This window comes from Columba livia, chromosome 3 (assembly GCF_036013475.1).
Source record: "Columba livia isolate bColLiv1 breed racing homer chromosome 3, bColLiv1.pat.W.v2, whole genome shotgun sequence".
Classification (NCBI taxonomy): domain Eukaryota; kingdom Metazoa; phylum Chordata; class Aves; order Columbiformes; family Columbidae; genus Columba; species Columba livia.
In genome coordinates, this window is record NC_088604.1 from 70,069,784 (window position 1) to 70,093,107 (window position 23,324).

Below are 23,324 nucleotides of genomic sequence, written 5' to 3' on the forward strand. Positions count from 1 at the left end.
ACTGATTAAAGATGCTAGAATGACAGTAACAACAACAAAAATACTCTGCTGGAGGAGCAGGGAAGCCACTGGAACAGATGCATCTTAATGCTATTTAGCCAAAACTGCTGAGAGAAATGACAAAGTCAGCCAGTGAAACAAACAAACAAAAAATAGTCCTTATCACTGTGATGAAAGTATCATCTACAGCAGGAACTTAGTACCATTTTGATAGCTGGTATATGCAGTCTGTTTCTTGGCTTAGTTAAATCCTCTGCTATGTACAGCCAGGCACCTGACTCACGCAAGGCAGGAATCATTTGCTTCACTGTACTCTGACCCAAGTGGCATGATTAGTCAAGAAAAAACATTCAAACATTCATACAAATTTCTCCTAATCATTCAAGTTTCCACACGATATAGTACAAAGTGAGATCTCTAACAATGCCTTGTATATGTTGCTGTTGTTATTTTTATAATCTAGATGTGCTTATGCTGATTTCTAACATTCAACATTTCTTCCCCCAGCAAAGAGACCCTACAGTCTCTAGCTACTGACATTTACTAAAAGGCTCTTGCCTTCAGCATTACTTATGCACAGGCCATTTTGCTGTAGCTTATTGGTCTAAATATGCTACTCAAGAGGAACTGTGTTTTTAATGGAATGAATTGCTCCTTTGCATTTTAGATGTATCTTTGGCCATCTGTCTTTGGCATGCTAAAAAAGCTTTCAGTGACTGTGGCAACAAATAAGCAAATTATTTAGGGAAAGACTGGAAAACTGAAGTTAAATACAGGGTGCGACTGGCACCACTACTTGGAACAGAATATATATTTTCTTCCCCTCCTTTTTAATTAATGAAAAACTATTGCACTTGTTTGTTTTATTCTTAATGTTTCATAGGTTACCATGATCACTCCAGCACTTGTCATCATCTTGTGCTCATTTGACTTTCACCATGGCTTATTCTAGAGGGCAGAAAAAAACCTCTCTTTATGCTAGAAATGACTGAGTGCAACAGACCAAATTAGCATGGTGAAAATATCTGCAGCAAAATTCCAGTGCCTTCGTTCCACCAAGAAATCTGTCACAGAGAAACAACATGGTAGAAAGACATCAGTGTACATCTACCTGCTCAAGTAGCTGCCGTAGCCGATGAAGCTGAGACTCCAGCTGTTTATTATGATCTTCCAATATTTGCATCCTTGCTTCCAGGCGACCTTTATGTTGCCTCAGGAGTTTAGCTTCAGCAATGAGCTCGGCATCTTCAGAAGCATGTTGAGGTGACACAACAGAGTCAGGAGGTGATGCAAGAGGGTTTATTCCTCTCCGAAGATGTTGCTCCTTTAGTTGCTCATACTCTATCTGCAGACTCCTGGTATATTGAAAAGAGGAGGAGAATGATGACTTCATCAAGCAAATTAAGATAAAAAGACTTCCTTAGATCAAATGATGTTATTGTCACCTCCAACTAAGGACACAAGTAGCTCATACAAAGACAATGTCTTGACTTGTGGTTCACGGGAAGAAAATGTAGCAAAAAAATAGAGGTGAAACTAAGGCATTTTCTCACAGACATAATCTCTTCTACCTAGCAGAGCCAGGCTATGCACAACATATGCCTTCATATTTTATTGCTAAAATTATGTGTCCCTAGGTCCATGGCTACTCATCTTCAAGAGCCACACATTGTACATGCATGGTTCAAACAATGAAATGACAATTCAGACACCAGGTAGGATGATTCTGAGACCTTTGTTCTTCCTCAAGGTCGGCAATGATGCGCTCCAACTCTCCTCGCTCTTCCTTTTCCACTGACTTGAGTATCTGAGCAGGACTCTGTGGCTGACTCACAGGTGACTCTCCTCCCAGTGTCTGGCAATACTGCTGGATAAGGGCATGCTCGTCCTCTCTAGAGCAATAAAGCATCACAGATAAAGACAGAGCAATAAAACATTTATTATGTGAGAAAACATCTTTGTCAAACTGAGGGATTTTGTTTGTTTATTTATGAAAAAGGATTACAAGAGCAAGAAATAAGCCTAAAAACTATATGGCAAAAAAAACATATAAACATACAATGCACAAGAAAAAGAAGATTGATCTGTAGTAGCATAAAAGACCAGTTTACTTTAATGTATGCATAAAGAACAAATGCTACTGATGGTTCGAAAAGGAATAGTGAAAGCAAGAACATTTTGATGTACACATGTGACACCCTGAAAATCTTCAAGGGTAGCAAATCTCCTTTTCACAGATTCAGGGATAGAAAAAAAAACAAACCACTATAACACTGTCTTCCTCCTCCTGACTCACATAGAAATTACCTTCTTTTAAGGATATACAGAAGTCCTGACACTTTCAATTATGCTACAGTGTCCAAATGAGTTTATTTTTGTATAGGTGTGCCCTTTCTTCCCCCATTACTGTCTTTTCTCTATAAGTAAAGTCAGATAGTAAGTGAAGGATACCATGTCCTAAAAAGTTTTCTTGCTTGCTTACACGAGAGGGATAAATCAACAACAGAAAAACATATACTAATGTTTTCAGGGAGAAATTGCTGCAGAAGTATAAATGCTAAAGAAACCTCTCCTTAAACTTTGCTTGACTACAAAACGGAGACTGTGTACCTTATGACACTGTGAAGCAGTTTACCCTGAGATCTTCTACAGTTAAAGCATGGTTAACAATAGAGAGAAAAACACATGAGCAGTATATACACACATATTTGGACATCATTTAGAAAAGAGACTTTTTAATGTTAAAAGTATTTATTGTGTTGTTGGAAAGAAGTAGCTACAAATTCTGCTACTAACAGACTGTGGTCTGACATAATGAAAAGTATCCTTAAGGACTGTTTTTGAAAGCATATACTAAAAACGGGAAGTTTATTACATGCAAAGTATTTCTTTTACAAGTAAAAGTGTAATGGAGCTTTTCAATTGACTTTTTAAAATTTCCTGTCAGTCACTTTAACATTTTTCATCATAAAAGAATCAAATGAACAGTCTTATTTGAATGAAGAATAAGGCCAGTTATTTAGAAATGTATACCCTGGAAGAAACAGAAGATATTTCTGTGGTGATGAATAATCTATAAATAAATGCATATACAAGTAAAACACATCAGGTGTTTCACAGGCCAGGTACATGGATTGGGGTTTTTCTCAGAAATAAACTCAAGTTCTTGGGGTAACGGGAGCAAATGTGTGTGACAAGAACAAATAAGAGTTGCAAACATACTGTTTGTGAAATGGAAACCCCAATTTTATCCTGCTGAACCAAGATTTTTTTGGTAGCTCACTACATTGATACCTATTTAAAAGCAGCACACTCATATTAAGAGCAAGACAAAATAACCACAGACTTAATAAATACTGATTCCCAATGTCTCTTTCTTACGAAAGTACTTCTATCATGCAGTGAATTTATTTGGTTCCTTGCAGTACTGCTTAAGACAAACTTTTCACTCAAGACTAATCCTATGGTAGAACAACACTGAACTATTGCTTCTCAAGGATAACTGTCTACCCAAAGTTATCATATGGTCTTCCACTTTCTAACTTGTCATTGAGATCTGAAAATCTAGACTACTACAATCAAACAAATGTGCATCAAGTAACACTATAACTAAAAAAATCAAAACCAAAACAAAACAAATTCTAGACTGTAATGGTTCTATCTGCTTTAAAAGTTCATGGCATTCCATTCCATTTAAGGTCATTTATGATATAAAGGTTAAAAACCACCATGTTTGAAGACATCCTTTCATAGAGCTCCGGTTGCATATCACTTTCCTTCATCCTATCTTTTGTTATTAACTACTGGTTAACGAGTCAGATTTTAAAGGAAATAATGTATGTTCATGATTTTTTAACTGGCTTGACTGTAGTCAGTCCTATATTCACAAGAAATGCTAATATGTATCTTTGCATGCAATTAATTAATGTAATGAATTTTTACTTAAATACAGCAATGTAATTTAATATAATTGAGGTTGTATGTGGGTTTAAGTCCCTCAAAAATATAAGGGATATCTGACAGTGTTAGCCGAAAAAGAAACAGAACAGTGCTCCTTTTTTTCCTTACCTACAGGAAAAAAGCCTCTACCTGTTTTCTCCACTGCTTGAGAGATCTCAGGGAATCTCATCATCACTTGCTTTGATATTTTGCATTAGTTTAGTTAAAACCAAAACAAAGGCTAGTGCATTCTTTAACCATCCTGATATAAAAAACCCATCCCATATTATGAAATTTTTGCCAAAGTGATGTAACCCCTTTTGGGGCTTCAGACCCCCTGGTACATAGCGGGACTTCTACAGCCCTGCAAAATGGGCAAAGTCCACTTCCTGCAACCCAAACAGCTGCACTAAGCTGGGAAGTGCTCATGATGCAATTGTCACATCTTCAGCAAGCGCAGAAATGGAGTGTTAAAAAAGACTGGAGAGAGAATGGGGTTTCAAAACCACTGTTTACATATTAATTTAGACAATAGAGTGCAATGACACATACAGAATTCTTTTGTGCAAGAGTGTTACGTTCCCAGGAAAAGTTAACTTGACCAAGTACTTTAGTCTGGTTATTTTAATTAGTCATCATAAAGTTGCCACCTACATTTTTAAGATGATGAATTAGTTTATAAACAACTACGTAGGTAATCTGAAATTTTGTTGTTGTTGTTGTTTGGGGTTTTTTTGTTTGTTTTGTTGTTGTTGTTTTATTTTTTGTTGCTGTTGTTGTTTTATTTTTTGTTGTTGTTGTTGTTGTTTTTTGGGTTTTTTTTAATAGGGCTCTGTAAAGCTGGGTTTATTATATTTACTTATATTTATTAAAACTGAGATTCTGTCAAGATTTCACATTAGGTGTAATCCCAGTTTTTAATGAAACATATAAACCCCTTAAAGAACAAGTTTACACAGTAAATGCTTCGATACTTTTGACTGTATTTTGATCCAGTAGGTGAGATCAACACAGCTAAATACAAATAACTTTGTATTTTGGACTCACAGTTATTCAGTTCAGAGAAAAATTCCATTTCTCTCCTCTCCCACTGGTTCAGAGCCTCAGAAACTGTGCAGAGCAGACTGAATTTTGACTGGTCTTTTTTAGACATCACACCCTTCAACTGACAGCAGGCTTTTTCAACATGCCTGATAAAAGAAGTCTTCTGAAGAATGGTATGTTTACCATATATTCCACCTCTGGTCTATCTTGCAAAACTACTAGTTGAAAAAAACCAGAACCTTGAACCTGCACCAACAAACCTCATGGCTGTAGTTCAGACAGATTCCTTAGCAGCACAGGAGTCCCAGAGCAGGGCTTCACAATGACCTACAACATGAGGGACTGACACATGCTCTGTGTCGCATAAACACTTTGTGAGAATCCAGGACTCTCTTCTGCTGAATTGGCTGGAGATGGCAATCACCAACCAAAATAAAAGCACAACCTCAAAATAAATTCCTCATCCTTTCTTGGTGGTTATCCTCCTGAAGACTCTGCACACTTTGAGAAAAGTCTAGAAGTACACAAAGCCCTTCGACAGCAGACTTCAGTTCCTTCTCAGCATTTCACCATAGTAGAAATCAGTAAAAATGACATCCCAGGAGGTCAGACTTGAAAGCAGTACATCTCAAAGGAAAAGAACATCCCAACAAGGAAACCCAGGGAAAATGGCCTTTGAAATAGCCTATTCTCTTTGTGGATACATATTTTCAAGAGGTCTGTTCCAAAATATGCATTATGCATGGAGGAAGCAAGAGGCAAATAACACTGCATATGACTTCCCTTGCATCAAAACTAAGCTGTGGAAATAAAAATTCAGGTTTCCTGACAGTCACTTTTCATCAGTACATTATTTTATCTGATTAAGAAAACTGATTGCTAAATTAGATTTTTAGATAGTAAGAGATGGATATTTGTCATCCTCATTCATCAATCACTTTCATGTTTTCCTGTGGCCCTCATACCAAGCATCATGCATTCTAGTCAAAATGAAGTGCAGGTTGACCTACTGATGCTATGAGAAATATTACAATAAGGTTCAAGAAGGTACTCCAAAACACTCTTCATCTTTCAGTTTATTTGTTCATCTCCTGATTTTATCACTAGGTGAAAATAATTTCTCATTGTGACAAGATGTCTTTTAAGTACTTATATCATGTCAGAGTACTCAGATACTACACACCAGGGCTCCACCTTGACTTACAACATGAGTGGCAATGCCAGCTAAAAGTACCACTGGCCTTCACTGCTTGTTCCTACCCCTGAGCGCGCAGCTCCTTAAAATAAACACAAAATTTCTTATATGTTCCGACTCTACCTTCAGCTGAGTATGAAGCGTCATCAGCAGTGCAGCAGACACGAACATAACTGGTAGTAAGGTCATAACTCAGAAAACAGCTATTAAACATTCACATTTTACAAAAAATATTTATACTATGTCCAATGCAATTTACTTCATTATGGGCTAAATAGGATAGTTTGTACACTACAGGAATGAGAGGGTTATATTCTTGTCCTATTTTCCTAAATTTTTGTTTTGTTTTGCAATTTTTATTCTACAATACCATGATTTATCAAATTGTGAGGCATAGCTTTCTGTCAGGGACACTATTTATCATTCTTTATTGCAAAGTCTTCATTTTTTTTCCTTATGCTCACCTTGCCTTGTGAAAATGCCAGTCTGCTTTTAAGGTATAGATGTTTTCACATGAATTAAAGCCAAAGAAGATTAATCACAACAGTCTAGCCTAAACATTTAGAACTCCCTAATGTATGGAGAAGATGACAAGAAGGAAAAACATTTTTATTCAATGTATGTATATCAGAAAAACTCATGCATGAGAGCATTAGAACGTTTGTTAAGAAGCTGAACATACTACACTAGAGACTGTGAGTTTTTCTTAATCTACAAATATTTTTCCAGCTGAGGAGAATGCATTTTTTAAAGGAATTCACATAGCTTTAGAGGAGGGGAGGATTAGAAAACCTTAGTTAGGGAGACAGAAGAAGTCACAATGACATTCAGGAACCAAGAAATTTCTTTGAAGAATGTTTTCTTGACCAAATGGCACACTGCAGAACATTCCTGCAAAAAAAACCACCCCCATGATTTTTAACCAGTGGCAGAAGTTCTCTTATTGTTATTAAAATGTAGAAGACTCCTTACACATAGTCTTGGGAGCATGAAGAGTGTTAAAAGTATTATTGATTAACATGTTAACCTGTTAAGACCAAACTTTCCAATATTAAGTGCAACTATGCCCCTCTTCTAGACTCACAGTAAACTGAAGGACTCTTGAGGACTGATAAAAAATAAGATCACAGGACTACAATTATGAGAAGCAGGGAATTTGATTTCCAAACCAGTGATGATCTTCTGAAGGTTCAAAAGAATACCATAAGAAACCAAGATTTTGCTCAGATAGGTTTACAGCAGGGGCATTGAAGCTGAGAAAATGGTCCTCCAAATTTCAAATTGCTCTTTCAAAGTCATCCCATAAGGAATGATTACACCATGCTCATTTCTAGGTCAAAATGCATTTAAGCAAGAAGAATACAGCTGAACTGTAATCCCAATGTTCCAGCTGTAATTACAGACTTTAAACTACAGTTCTTCAGAATTTTATGAGTACTTTAGTATTTATCTTAACGAAAGCATACATTATTATCTGAAAAAACAACCCCAAAACAGAACAAACAAACCCCAGAAGTTGCCATTCAGTACTAAAGTTATTTACTTTGTCTTCCTGGGCCTCTAAATCGCTGCATGTTTTATTTCTATAATAGTCCACTTTTGATAACAAGTCTGAGACCCAAATTCAGAGACCCCTCTCACACATTGCTACACAAGTTCAAAATGTTCATTCTTTTTCTTAAAACTAATTTTTATAGGGGAACAGGGAAATGGCATTAAAATCAACGGCTAATTTGCCAGTAAAAATTAAGCATATACACCCCTTTTTTACTGTTGGGATGGATGGTTGTTTGTTCTTGTATATGGATAGACTAATTAATTGCAAAATAAACAACTCGATCAAGTGTATTAGCATTTAGCAGCTTTCAAGTTTTCTGACTTTCAAACGACAGTATGACTTTTATTTCCTGTCATTGGTGAATGTATGTGTCTTACAGATGAAAAAGTGTTATTAGTTATATAAACAGAGTTAATTAAGCAGGAAAGAGGAAATATTTAAAGGTGATCACTCTGAAGCAAAATATTTTAAATCTCAAAATGTTAGTACATTCATAAGTAGAATAATTTCATGATTAGATGTTAAAACAGTAAGTGAAAGTACTACTGAGAACAATAGCACTTTTTTAACTAAAGCTGAACAAGAACGATTTCTGCCTCCTCTTTAGAAAAGCTGATGACATTAATAATAAAAGAGGCAGTCCCACTACACTGATTTAATTAATGGAACTGATGATATAGTGAGATTAAAACATTCATGTATTTTTATATTGAAAAAAAAAAGTAATTCATCAGGAATTCAAGGACTTCTGTGCTTTTCAGGTTCATCAACACTTTTTAATGAAGGCTTTGACAATAAAAGTGACCCACCACTCAAAAGAAAGTGGCATTGATAAATTTAATTTGGGACTATGTTTATATCCCCAAGTACAAACAGATGGATCAGCATCTGACAAACTGAAATCTAAGCAAGTAGCATCTACACTATTCTGGCTCTATACAACCTCCTATATAGATGATTATCATTTTTTTCCTCGAAATGAGAAAATTGTCCTGGGAGGTAGCAGAATCTATTGACCCACTCTGTTGTCAACTTTGACACAGAAGGATTTATTTTCTTTTGTACTATGATAAAAGCAGAAAAGTAATACAAACTAGAACCTATAGAGCTGTGACTTTTTTTAGTCACAGAATCACAGAATGTTAGAGATTGGAAGGGACCTCAAAAGATCATCTAGTCCAATCCCCCTGCCAGAGCCGGAACACCTAGATGAGGTTACAAAGAAATGTGTCCAGTCATATGAAATATCCTTCCTTTTGAAACAGAATTGCTGACAAATGTAGAGTTACCTTACAACATCAAAAGAACATCACCAATTTCTACAGTTGGTGCTTGGAATAATGAAATTTATGCAGGCATCCTTAGAGTCATACTTATTAGCTACTTTCACTGGGACTAAGTCCCATGTTACAATTTGTGAAGATTATACCATGCATCTATGACCAAAGTTCCTGGCAGCCTTAATGAGTCTGAGTTACTTACACGCTTCCTGTGGTGGAGCTGCTGTCTGTGAGGAAGGAGCCATTGGTTTTCTCCATCTGTGCAAGCCTGAAAGACAGGGAAAGATCACGATTTTCAGAGGGGGTCCTGCACAATTTAAAGAGAGGCACTGCGAAGATCAGTTCTACTTTGAAACAGCTCAAATGTGGCAGTCCTGACATGCATGAATAGGACTAAACTCCCAGATTTTGTGACAAAAACATATAATCCAGAGGACTTTTATGAGGAACTTGTGCTATGATTAACTAATTCTACTTGCCAAGCAATGAAGAACAAGTATATTTTCTCTCTCTAGTATAATTATCATTAGCACCACCACAACTCTCATGGTAAAAATTAGTTAAAGAGATGTTTTTGCAGATGTTTTTCTTTTTGAATTTTATAAAGCAGGACTAACAATAGCGGATGCATACTTTTTTGCACACACAACATCTAAAATTATGCTTGGCAAATAACATTGCACTGTGGACATACAAGTCCTGGAAAACCACACAAAAAAACCCAGTGTAATTACAGAGAGTCATGGCCTACAGTTCTCGTTTGGAAGGAATTAATCTAAAAGGACCGGATTATTATATCTTACATGTAAGGTCATACTGCTCTAAAATCACAGTGGAAACTTTCTGTCTATTCAGTTTTCTAGGAAAGGTATACCTTATCTGTGTTAGACACACACATAAAAACTATTAAAACTCAGTACTGTGCACATACACTGGACTGCACCAAATACTGACATTTTCTTTAGTATGAAATTATCTTAATTTCACATATATTTTTGCAAGTGTGTTATACATTATTACAAACATTTTCAAACTTCATTTTAAAAGAAGTGTGCAAGGCCCTAAAGAAATGAGAGAGAGCTCCAGTGTTGTCTTTCAGCATGGTGCAAGCTTGCCCATCTTTACATTTGTTAATATTCCTCATGGTTGAAGGAAGATAAATGAAAGCACACATAGTACAAAGTTGTCTTGATTGTCTCACCCCACCATATCTGGGGTGGGATGTTGCGCTCCAATGCCTTCTCTGAAGGGAAGGACAAGCTCCTAAGTGACTGGAGACATTCAGATCATCTCTGCTCTGAGGCATCTCAAACATCTAGATCATGGTGAGTAACAAGAGTGAGTTAGATGCTTGTAAGTTGCCTTTATAATGCTGCTTGGCTCAGCATCTTTAAGTCTGACACAATAAAATTTTCAAAATTCATGTTCATAGCCCCCTTGTCACATAGGGAAATGGTACAAACCCTGTGTTTTTCAGAGGAGAGCCTGCCCTGAATCTCTTAGCAAGTAAGTGAGAGATATCCTGTTTCACAAACACAAATTCTACCATTGTTAACATGTTTTCAATCTCCGTCACTTAGTCAGGATTTGCTTGGAACAGCATGTGGAGCCAGGAGGCAGCCCTGATCATGGAGCAGAGAGTGAGACAGGGAAGGGACTCTTAGCATTGCTAAGAGCCTTCAAGGCAGGACACAAACTGAAAGCTGAGAAAGGAAATTAGAAGCAACTCAGAGGTGACAAAGCACAACAGGACATGGAAACCATACTTTATTGCGGGTAGGGAACTTTGTTAACAGAAAACTGAGAGTGGAATGTGCTTCAATCAGTGACAATAAAGGCTTTCAGTTAGGCACAGTCTTATTAAGGAAGCCCTGGTTATATCTCTTGAAAGAAACCTACCTGAAAAGATCAAGACAACAGAAAAAAATCACTAGTTTATATGTGAAATATGCATAATAACAGATCCAACTAGAAAGCACTCAATAAAGATTATATGAAAGATACAGATGTAGTTATGTTTTCATCTTTCAGATTTTATTATTACAGGTGAAAAAACATCTTGAATGGCTTTAGCTAGTTAACTTATATAGTAATTAGTATTTTTTAAGTTTGTAGTTTTGCTTCTGCACAGAGTAGGTACAGATTTAGCTTTGTATCCTGAGACACGTGGTCCACCTTCAGCAAGTCTAATCCAGAGCAGAACTGGTAAGAGCTGAGGGGGAGAAGAGGAAAAACAGGTATTGCACCTGAGATTTCCCTTGATATTTAATGCTGATCTAGAGTTTGTGCTTCATCTGGCCACAGAAAGCCACAGCATTCTGGCACCACAATCTGAAAAAAGGACATGGAGACAGAAAATTTTCATATAGTTTTAGAGGAGCCTAATTCCTTTGCTTTTGCCTAGTTTGTAGTCCTCTCCATGGGTTTTAATTGTTTACAGCATGGCCTAAGTTACAGATTCAGATGAATGTCGGGTGATTTAAATTAATTACCTGTTCTAAATTATTGAAAAGCACTACAACTTTGCCTTTGATATTGTACTATCCTGCTTATGAAGGATGAAAATATTCATTGTTGGGAAAAAAAAAAAAGAAGTGGAAGCTGACAGTAGGTAGCACTTCAGGGTTAGTTTCTGTCCCATTTTTCCCCTGCTGCAAAAATCACCTGTTGAGTATCCTAGGTATTTCACAAACTGTTTTGAAGCTTTCTTATGGTGCCTATAAGTAAGAATTCAGTTATCTTCAACATATGCTCTGAATTTTTATTCAAAAAGCTGAAAGGGTAAAAATGTTTATTAGTTGTGGAGATCAGAAACGACAACAACAAAAAAAACCACTGAAAGCAAAAACAAGTCAGTTCACATGGTAATATGGATTAATTTCTTTGTCGCTTAAAAGTTGGGTGGTGTTATTGTTTTTGAGAGGGTAGCTCTGGTTAGTGCTTAATCATCACCAGCTCTGAGCATAGAGAAGAGAGTTCAACAAGACGCAGAAGCACTGAGATGGACTTGGCAGAAAAGACATTTTATCATGAAAGTCCTAGGTGACCCCATAAGAGACAGAATATAAAAAAATTGGTAATTAACATATGCTCTGCTAATAAAAGTCAGTGGTAATGGATAATGTCAACCTATCATAGAAGAAAATAAAAACCTGGGTCTAAAATTCTACAGGGAACAATTATGTAATCCAACAAGCTCAGTTTATTTCCAAAGGTTAAATATGAAGGAACAAAAGGAAAACAGCACATTTGAAAAATAACGCACGGTAGTTCTGCAACAGTTTCCATGCTGTATGACAGACAGCAGATTTAATGCATCTGCTTTACATTTAATATGATTATATTCAGAAGCTGAAGATTTAAAAACATCTTATTGTTTCTGAGTATGGAGAATTATATATATTTAATAATTAATGTCCAGCCAGTAGAGTATATTAAAATCTGCAGGAATCAATCACAAAATGCAGTGTAGTGGTGAACATCTCTTACCTAGTAGCGTACTGCTCTATCCTGGAGTGTGTGTCGTCATGAAACAGTTGTGGAGACTGGGAAGGACTAGTTGAAAAAAAAATATAAATGAGTGGTGTCTAAAGCAATTAATGATAAAGACAATGTTATTTTTAAACCAAGTTAGGCTGATGACAAATAAATAAATTCACAATATTACTGAAGGGGTTATTGCTTTGGGTCAGGCATGCCCTATAGCTCATGCACATCAAATTAGCAGCAACCGAGCTAAAAGAAAACAACCAGCACACTAAGCTTTCCATACAAAGGGGTTCTGCATACTCACTCATATTGCTCTGGCCACATACTGATGAGAGTGATAGGACTGCAAGGAAGACACAAAAAAAAAAAAAAAAAATAGAGAGAAAGAAAGAAACCATGAAACAAAAAACTTTTGTACAATTTAAGCAAGAGAAAGCTGGAGAAAAACAAAACATTTTAACTATTAACTCATCTAGATTATTTGAATTAGCAACTATTGATGTAAGAAGAGACAGCAACAGATAATGCTGTGTATCACGGAGAGACAGGACTGACTTACATACTTCATTTTGTTAAATAAAAATCAATTTTTAAATAAATACCAAATCAGTGTTATTGATTGAACCGGAGTTCATAAAATGGAATCAGTTCATTTAAATTCTGCTCAAGTACTTAAGCTTTCCTTTTAAACTAACAAGAAAATTATTTACAGAAAAAATAGGGGGGAAAAACCACCACTGACAAAAAAAACACCACTATAAGTCAAAGTTATCAGTGCTTATTTTCCTACTGCATAAAAATAATCAGAGGTAAATACATATTGTATTACATTCTGACACTTGAAAAACTATTTATTATAATAATTATTATTAATTTATTTAAAGGAACATGTTATTGAGTTTTGTGTCCTGCAGGGGAGAGAACCAATACCAACAGTTTCCTCAGCATGATGCTGGCAGTTTATCTGTATATTTCCCACATGACTGGACCAAGAGACTTTTTTCCTGAATTGTGATTACAGTTTTGGTATTTCAATTTCTGGCACTATTGACAAACTTCCATCCCATCAAAGCAACTTTTATTTCCTGTGTTGGTGACTTATTTTTTTGTTTTCAAATACAGACCAGCTGAAGGCTCCCATGGCAAGTAACTTTTTAACATTTGAATGTGCGTTGCTTCCTTAGAAGCCAGGCCATCAATAACGCCAGTTTTCAGATTACTTCTTCCTGTTTCTTAAACCACTAATGAACGGGTTTTGTTTGCTTATTATAAATAAAATTCACAGTCCTCTGGTCATAAGAACAGAGTGTGGACATGGCACTGAGCTGCTGCATGCAAGCAGAGTGTGTTTGCCGCAGCTCCACGTTTGCTGTCACTGGCGACGCAGTGCTGGGCTGACAGGATTCGGTAGTGCCGCAGGCTCCAAGGTGCCAAGGGGAGTCAGTCCATGAAACCACTTCTAGCGCCCTGTCAACACATCTTAATTTTGCTCTTTTAAGAGCGTCCTTTGCTGACAACTACGAAGTAAGTAAATAAAGTGGAGTATTTCTGTCAGCACCATAAGTAATAGCGTGGAGACAATGAGAGTGCTCTCTTTTATTAGGCCACCTGCTTTTCTGAAGCCTCTAGGAACCTAATTAGCTCAGAGATTTCTAACTCCAGGGACTCTGACATAACCAAACAAGCAGTGCAGTTTCAAAAGCCCAGTCTCTCCAAAGCCATAAAAGTATTCTCTTTAAAACAGCCATTCAGCACCTTCCAACATTACCTGCTAAAGTCAAAGACTTTATCATAAAATCCTTATAAAAATCAAAGTATAAAATATGTTACTTTCTCAAAATGGGGCAAGACATGCAAATAATGCAAAACATGTCATGGAAAATAAGACAGCACAAGGCGCTACAATTTCTGTTGATTATTTCTCAGGTGGTTTGTTTTTTTGTTGTGGTTTTTTTTTTTAATAGGCCAGTGACCTCAGGATCAATTACTCTATAATCAAGCTTACGTTTCCAGGTTGTCACCCTCCAACACTGTTTGCACAGGTAAGTAGCCAAGTCGAGGATGCTTTGCAAAATACTTCTTTGACCGGAACTTATTCTTCAGCACCTTCGTGAAGTCCCGTACATCTTCCCCAGATGTTGTCTAAAAATTGAAAGAAATTAAAGTGAGCATTGCTCAATAACATTTAGATAGCAGTGTTGCGACTGTCCTGAAAAAGGATACAAGGAAGAACTTCAAAATGTTGATGATGTTAAATTGGCTTTTTAGTGTCCTGAAATATGGTACAATAATAATGGTAACGCATCTACAAATTGTCTTCTATTGGAAAAATCAGTGAGGCTTCAAATTCCCAGCAGTAAATGCATCAGATTAATCAGTTACTTTATAAATTGGACAAAAACTGAAACAGTTCACGTCTTAAACTAAGTGCTTATAACCAGTCTTACAAAACACAAAAATGTAATTTTTCAGAAAAAAAAGGCAAATCAGTTTGCCAGAAATAAGTGGATATTCTTTGCCATTCACAGCAATATTGACAGTATGCTCATATACATGAAACTAATGACTCACCTCACAGAGAGATAAACCTTGTAATGGCTCTGCTGAAAAAAAATATAGGTAACAGTAATGGCTTTGTTTAATTGAAAACAAACAAAAAAGCTAACACAGGCTTCTGTCTTCAAAAAGCACCACAAAATACTCACTGCCTCCCACTCTATACCTAAACTGGAAAAATTTATGATGAGGTGGGAGTAGTACATGCTAAACCATTCCCTGCTGCAATGGCCAAGTTTTTCATCAGCATTTTCTCAAGTTACCAAATATTTTCCTACAGGTTTCTGCCAGTATCTGTATAATTCCAGAGTCAAAAAAAACCCAGAGATGAAGTGACAGCCATTGTACAGGCACTGTTTAAAGGAACAGTCAGAGGCAGGCCTGATAAGGACAATCAGTGCCTGAAGTAACAAACTCATAGACTGATTCAGTCACCTCCTTATTATCGCAGCATAAGACTAGTACAAAAATTAGCCACAAGATTCTGCAAGTCTAAATTTACAAGTTACAATCAGCAGCTCCTACATCCTTCCAGTGACTTTTTTACCAGTCCCCACTGATGCAGCCTCTTCCAAACCAGACAAGTACTTAGCCCCATCGCTCGCCCCCACATGCAATTAATTGTGTTCTTTAGAACACAATTAAAATTGATGCAACTGCTTTTAAAGATCAATTTAACTGGAAATAGTCACAACAGTAATGGCAGCACTGCTGTGGTAATACTATTCTGTTACCTTCTGCTACAAAACCAGGGATATAAGCAAAAAATACAGGCATAAAATACGAGGTGAAAATGACAATAAAGAAATCTGCAGGTAGAAACAGTAGTATATGGTATGTCTTTAAAGTATATGTGCTTACAGACTGTACTGAGCACTTAAACAGAACAGTCTCCATCACGTGTAGCAGTTACTATTAAGCATTTCCTCTTGCAACTGCAGTAAAGTGACCATTCACCTCTTGCATTAGCTGAAGAAGTGCAATGGCTGGTACAGATTTCCAGCCCAAACCCTGTAACAAACTACACGTTATATTTCTGTGCTCTCTGATTTGGGAGAAACCTGTTAACAGAACAGGATGATGAAGCAGATGGATATCTATAGGGAAAACAGAGTGAAAGGCACTTCGATTTTCTACATTTTTTCCATTACATACTACAAAGAGGCCTAGAGGCAGGTCAGGCAAACTATTCTCTGATTTTATTCTCTATTGTCAAAACATACAAATGCTTCCCTATTCACCTGTGTACTTTAATGTATTTATAATATATACAGTTACAAACTCTGTAATACAGATGAGATGAGCAATAAAAATTGTAGATAATCAAACTGATGTAGGTAACAGTTTCTCACATTGGGCTTTAACAACTAAAAACACCAATTTGGGATTAAGAGGTATTTGAACCCCTGAATTTTAATACAGGTAAATTCAGGGGAGACAACCACTCCAATCATTGAATCATTCAAACCAGGAATGTGAGGCAGCCCAAAGAGCTGCTTGATCTCACCCAACAGTAACTCCAGCAGATGGAACTCTGTCCCAAGGCCAAGGAATGAAAAAGTTTTAGTTCCTACACATTGCAGAAATAAATGTTTACTGAACTGCCGGACTTTTCCTCTGGCGTATTTTTTATTTGGTGTGACAGCCTGACCCAGTTCATTGAAAAGACTAACATGACTGTGTACTGACTGAAGACAACAATACTAACCTGTGAAATCTGAGCAGATTTGGAAGAACTATTTTAATTTACACACAACTAAGATGCAGCTCTTCAACATATTTTGTCTATGTTTTTTGCATATAACCACACTACACAATCCAGTCCAAAATTATGTCAAAAGAGACGTACTGTAAGATTTTACTTTTGAAAAAGAATAGTCAGGCACTTTTGCGCAAAATCTAAATTAAACCCAAGAGTAAGCTTGTACACTTCCTTACATCATGACATCTTGACTATTTCCACACAAGTTAATAGGACAAACATACCATAATTACAGAACTACTTCAAAAGCAAAGAAAAAAAAATCCTTTCCTTCACTGTGGAATATAAGAGTTGCAATGTAGAAACAATTTGGAGAAAGAAATGCAATAACTATTTCCACCTAAAATTCAAAGGGCTCATTGGTAGGAAAAGCCACATTAATACAACGCAAGTATCACTACTGAGAGAATTTCCATTCCAAAAATGCTAAAAATAAATAATGTAGGTACTTATTTAAGAGTATTCCTGAATTAGATGCTAAGAAAATGTTACTAAATTTTCATACATCTCTGTGTAAAATTCTACATTAAAAATCTTATTTCTCCATCTTTTCAGAGAAAGACTATTTAAAAGTGAAAAAAATAGCTACAATAACTTTGCATTTCTACTACTTAGAGACAGTAATGTTTTTAGTCCCTTACCCCACCCATCTCTAAATCCTGAATGAAAGAAAAAAGACATAACTAAAACCATTATCATGAACTTCTGCATTTCTAGCACCAAGAAAACTAAATTGCAAGCTACAATGAATGCTAAATGACATTACAGATTAGGATTCAATGACTACACATAACTATCTGGTATAAACAGCCCTATTCTGAAATTATGAAACAATTCTCACCTGATGTGAACATTGTGAAACTCATTAAAACAGAGAGTCATCTCCTTGCAAATTCAATTTTAAAAACTGATTCCTTAAGCCATTCTCCAAATTATTTTAAATTGAAGTTGAAGTAAGTGAGCTTCCGAGAAATCCCTTCAAATCCTAGACTGAACTGCTTACCTGAAGACAACTAAGCGGTCTTCCCACCATCTGTGACTCAGCTCCAGTTCTAAATGACAGATTTATTAACCAGGAAAGCATTTTTCTTTCTAATTATTTCTAGTATTCTTGATATTAATGCAATAATATACATTAACAGTAAGAGAGAGAAGCTAGATTTTATTGAGGCAGTTTGATGAGTACATGTATTTGTACTCTCCCTTGCAACACAGGCCACAAAAGTAACATTTTAACATCACCAGCCTTTGAATTTGTTTGAAAAGCCAGAGTAGACGCACACTCTCTATTCAGACTATCTGTACTGCAATATAATGGATTCTAAGGAACTATTCATTGGCCTTTAGTACCTTCTCTTTATGTATTTTTTTTCTATTTCACAGACCAGCTCTACACCATTTTTGGCCATGATTCCATTTAAACATATAAGCTATTCTAACTTACTGCAAAGGATTTTGTAATTCTTGACAATCATATTGCATTGAATGAGTTCAATATGTGGAGAGGTTTAGCAATAAATCTGTACACCAACCATAGTGCATTATTACAAACAGTAATACAAAATAACACTGGATTCTTTTTCTGAAATAAATTCTTTACTTGTGACCTAATTCAGGTGAAACTAGCTAAAATGGATTCTATGCAGGTATTGATTATGGGAGCCAAACAGGCATAGAAGAAATCTATTAACATAATGGGTCATTTTTTTTTTACATAAATTGATTTGGCAGAGTGTACTTAAAGCAGGACCTAAGAAAAATTCTAACTCCTGTATTCAGCTGCCAAATTAGTGGGGGTCAGTGCTGGACATCTAATTTTATGCGTCACCTAAATTATATGTTATTTCTTTTATTCTGCCCTACTTTAAACTTCCCCAATTTCCTTCCTTTTCCTCCTATACACTTACCCTTCCCTTATTCACTTTAATCAGGAATGCCGCTTTATTCCACTTATTATCCCATAGAAGATTCAGTTTATTCCTTCCACGTTTCATGGATATAAGAGACTTCTGCCTTAGGTTACCTTATTTTGCACTTAATGTTGCTTTAAAACTATATTCTTTTTGCAGCAGGAAATAGAAATCTCCATTATGTTATAGGCTGTTTCTAGTGCCAGGGACACTGGGGATTCCAGCCATTTCCAGAATATATCTTTCTGTATGACAGTCTTTACTGGTAGATGAAATGACTCACAATTACATAATGTGAACATATGTAACAAGAACGAAAATTTCCCCCAGGTGTCAAATTTGCTGCTGCAGACAAAACTTGGAAGTCATAAGAAGTAAACCGTCCTGTTGAAGGGACAGTACCATATCCTGTGCCAGATGGAATCTGTATTTCACTAATGCAACTGGAAGGGTATCCTGTTCTGTGGACTGGCAGCATTATCTATTTTGACACAGTTTAAACTTTCGTTTCTTGTTTTTCTGTATATTATAGGCATCAAGGCAGAGCATTTCTGTTCTGTGACTATGAATTAAACTAAAGGTGAGGTTTCAGAGAAATTTATAAGGAAAAAAGAAAGTGAATCTAAGAAAAATACACCTTAAACAAGGTAGATTCTTCAGGATACATTGGCTAAGGAGGAAAGTAAATAATCAGTATCAACATATGCTTAATAATGTCTAATAAAGAAAGAAAAAACCATAGACCTCCAGATCCTAAGAGTTAGAATAGTCACCTGAGTACGGGCAAAACTAGGCCTCTGTCATACCATGAAAATGGTAGAGGGCAAAACCAGGCCTCTCTCATACCATGAAAATAATAGAAAACAAAACCAGAAAATGACCTAGTTGTGTGAAAAAGTACATTAAAAAGGAATTAAACATCAACCCAAAACAATTTTAAACATTAAAGATTCTAAGAATAAACATTAGTATTCCAGAAAACACAGAACTTTTTCTTATAAATTACTTTTATAAATAAATCCCACAGCTCCTAATGTAGTAAGATCTCTTATTACTGTTATGTTCTTACACAAATAAAAATATAAAATGTTAGCATAGGCTTCATTATACCTTGAAATCTGATATCTAATCACGTCCAGATGCCTGACATGCAGTCTGGCCTAAATCCTGACCTGGTGTCTGTTTTATATAGACTCCCCAGCTGCAACTATTAGAAAAATGCAATTATTAAAGACTGACTGATTTTAGTTTTCTTTTTCTTAATACTTGTGACTGACCTACAGATCAGGCAAGCACCTGTGAAAGAACAGATTTAATGGTTTTTCGGCAAAATGAGCACCACATATATATTCTGCTATAGATAGAGATCCTCAGGTTAAGGCTCAATAAAACTTCTAAATTGGGCTCCCAGTCACTTACTGTAGAAAAAAGCTCCACCACCAATCAAATAATTTCAAAAAGAAAAAAAAAAATCAAAGCCACAGAAAGTCACATCAATGAAAAGAAGCTTTCTCACAGTGAGAAAAAAAAAAAAAAATCCTGTTGTGTAAATAAAGTTACAGGCCAGGCTGTGAATTATGTCAAGAACATTTCTATGCCCACCAGCAGCACAGATAGAACATCTTGTTGTACAGCTACAGTTGCAATAAGAAAATATTAGACCGTATGTCAATAAATATATCAGACCTGTAGCTAAATCTGTACTGCAGAGAAATATTAGAGATGTTTTTATATTCAACACATTCGTCACTGTATGTATTTTGCACATGCAACATTTGCCCCATCTAAATATCTGTTGTAATTTGAAAATATTGAACAACTAATAAGTGTCTTAAGAAGGTGAGAAGGGCAAAGAAGAGGCAGAAAGAGAAAACTGGTGACAGAATGTAACAATCATTAGAACTGGCTAAAAAACAACTAATCTACTTCAAAAAAATTCTTCAGAATGTAGCCTGGCATGGCAATTTATCAATCAAATCCTAACATTAGGTTATATGGTTAGTGAAAATAAGTTAACGTAACTCATGGTTTCTTCTGATCATAATTAAGTGAAAACACTACTTAAAAGAATTTTAAATCTGTTATGGGAGACACATTGGATGAAAAAGAGGGGGAAACCACAGGTAATAAGCCCAACTACTACAGCAAAATGCAGTCATATAACTCAATGATTTTTTTGCTAATGACAGAACCCACAGAATGTTGTAACGCTATTGAAAATCAGCTCTATTTATCAATTACCTTCTGGTCTGAATTTGTTTTTCTGGGCATAGAGACCTTTCACTACTGTTGTTTAAACTATATACCAATTATCCTATTAATTTATTTGTGACTGAGTTAGAATATTTTAAGAAAGTAAACAACTATCAGATTAAAAAAAAGGGAAAGTGGTATTTGTATGAAGGAAGTTACCCACTCCTTCACTTAAGAAAGTCTCTTGGAAACTTCCTTAGAAAAATAGCGTTTGAAATTAGGAAAATATTGTGTTGTAAAATTGATTTTTGTTAGCTAATGCCACCAAGCCTTTCACACCATTTTTGGTGGAAACTGTCAATTCTGTTTAATTTTTTTCCATCTACACAACAATTTTTAAATGTACCAGTAAACAGTAATCACTCAGGGGAATAAAACATGACATATTTCCAACCACGTTTTCATGAAGAAAGCAAAACACTGGACGTGAAAGCAAAGATCACACACCCTTAAAATATTGAAGTGCATTACTTGAATATTAAATATTCTTTACTATGTTTTAGCAATGGTAAAGTGAGTCCCTTTCCTCTGATATGTTCTCACCCTTATAGTGTGTGTGCATGTGCAAGTATACAGGTACTGCAATTATATTGAATATTCCAGCTTTGTTATTACAGAACAAAACTGAAGTTCAAGTTCTCTCAGAAGTGGATACTTCTACCCATCTCTACAGAATCCAAACACTGCTCACATAAAATCATAAGCAACAGCAAAGTCCCTGATGACTTCCAAGGAGAAAGGCAGGAAGACAGGCCCTACTAAATATAAGAAAAAAAAAATCCTGGCAGAATATCTATGTGACAATAGACTATGAAAATAAATTAGACATCAAATAATGCAAAAACAATCCCTTAGGAACAGTCAGTAAATTGGCACTCACAGGTATACAGTACTCCACCATTGGGTAATGCAATTTGTGCCCCTTTGCTGTACGTCCAGAAAAGAAACAGCTCTGACAGACATCGTAGTTGAAATGTTTTAAGCTCCGGTACCTATGGGGAAATTAAACAAAGTGATTAGAGTTTCCGGGATTTAGTTTTAATATTTACTTGTTATTAGGCCTCATGAGGCAAATTACTCTCTGAAACGGTGTCACCTCTTCTCAGCAGCAGTAGCACAAGGACATGGTGAGTTGGTTTGGATAAGTCCAGAGAGCACCTTGAGTGTGTGGGGCCAGGCGGTGGCACAGCCACCACTTGTCACAGCTGCCGACCCTGGGACACAGCTGCCACCATAACAGCTGCGCGGGACACAGGAAACCTGCAGCCCCCTCTCAGACCACTGCACACAACCTGCCCATGCTATACAGGGCACCTCAGGAAGTATCAAAAAGAAATTCCTGCCATACAGAGAGACAATGTCAATCATTTGTTGCATAATTTGATTTGAAGCAGAAAATATAACAGGCATCAGCTTCGTACATGGAGCGCAAAGAGTTTAGAATTTTAAAGTTGAGACTGACTTAAAATTTTTGTTTTTCTTCTTCTCTCTTTAGCATTCAGATGGTATCTCAGGAAAAACAAACAAACAAAAAAAACACAACCACAGACAGGTTTACTTTTACATGTTTTTACATTTACCAGTTAGATTAAAAGTTTTTACATCATTTTGATGCTCAGAAATTCTAAACATATTTCAGAAAATAAACCTCTTGAGTCTTAATTAACTATAAAAATATAAAATTGGTTAAAAATTACATGCTTTTAAAGAGCATGCATATGTATAAACAATGTAACAAACTTATACAGTATCCCTTGTATTAAATGTTGTTACCAGGAGCACAATTTTTCTTTTTTTTTTTTTTTTTTTTTTTTTTTGACTAGAGCTGACTAAAGCAACAGTTCAATTCCAGATTCTGCCCACTGTTCTTTATAGTATGGTTGTTCTGACTGGATGTGGTGATATCATTTGTATGAAACTAAAATGAGCTAACTGAACCAAATCGAATAGCTACTGAACAGCTAAAGTTTAAATGAAATTGCTTCCTGAGAGCAGTTTTCAGTACTAATCTACCCTTTCCCCCTGCTGAGTTTTTTATGTTTTGTTTTGCAAGACAATATGTGTCTATAAATGTAAAGGTTCACTTTTAAGGATGCTGATGCAACAGTTTATAAACTTTACTCAGAGCCTAGGTATTAAATGGCTACATCCACCTTCTGCTAAGATGTTAGATGCTTTTCTTGTTGCAGATCTAACTTCACTGTAGAAATTATTTAGAATGAACCCTTCTTTTGTCTTCCTTTCCACCTCTATGCCCTCCTTTTGTCTTCTTTTCTACCTTCATGCCCTCCTTTTCAACACAAAATATTTCAGTACAGATAAGATTTATCAGCCCCAA

At 35.9% G+C, this 23,324-nt stretch overlaps 1 protein-coding gene across 3 annotated transcripts in view; it reads right to left on the reverse strand.

Moving 5' to 3' along the window:
* Positions 1-23,324, reverse strand: part of UTRN (utrophin) — a 372,502-nt gene that overhangs the window by 12,195 nt on the left and 336,983 nt on the right. For all 3 annotated transcript variants that reach the window (XM_065057532.1, XM_065057531.1, XM_021294904.2), the window contains 7 exons: positions 21,867-21,978; positions 14,511-14,647; positions 12,810-12,848; positions 12,506-12,571; positions 9,219-9,284; positions 1,734-1,892; positions 1,112-1,355 (listed from right to left, as the gene is read on the reverse strand). In XM_065057532.1, the coding sequence (XP_064913604.1) occupies positions 1,112-1,355; positions 1,734-1,892; positions 9,219-9,284; positions 12,506-12,571; positions 12,810-12,848; positions 14,511-14,647; positions 21,867-21,978 (823 nt within the window). The remainder of the gene's footprint in view (positions 1-1,111; positions 1,356-1,733; positions 1,893-9,218; positions 9,285-12,505; positions 12,572-12,809; positions 12,849-14,510; positions 14,648-21,866; positions 21,979-23,324) is intronic.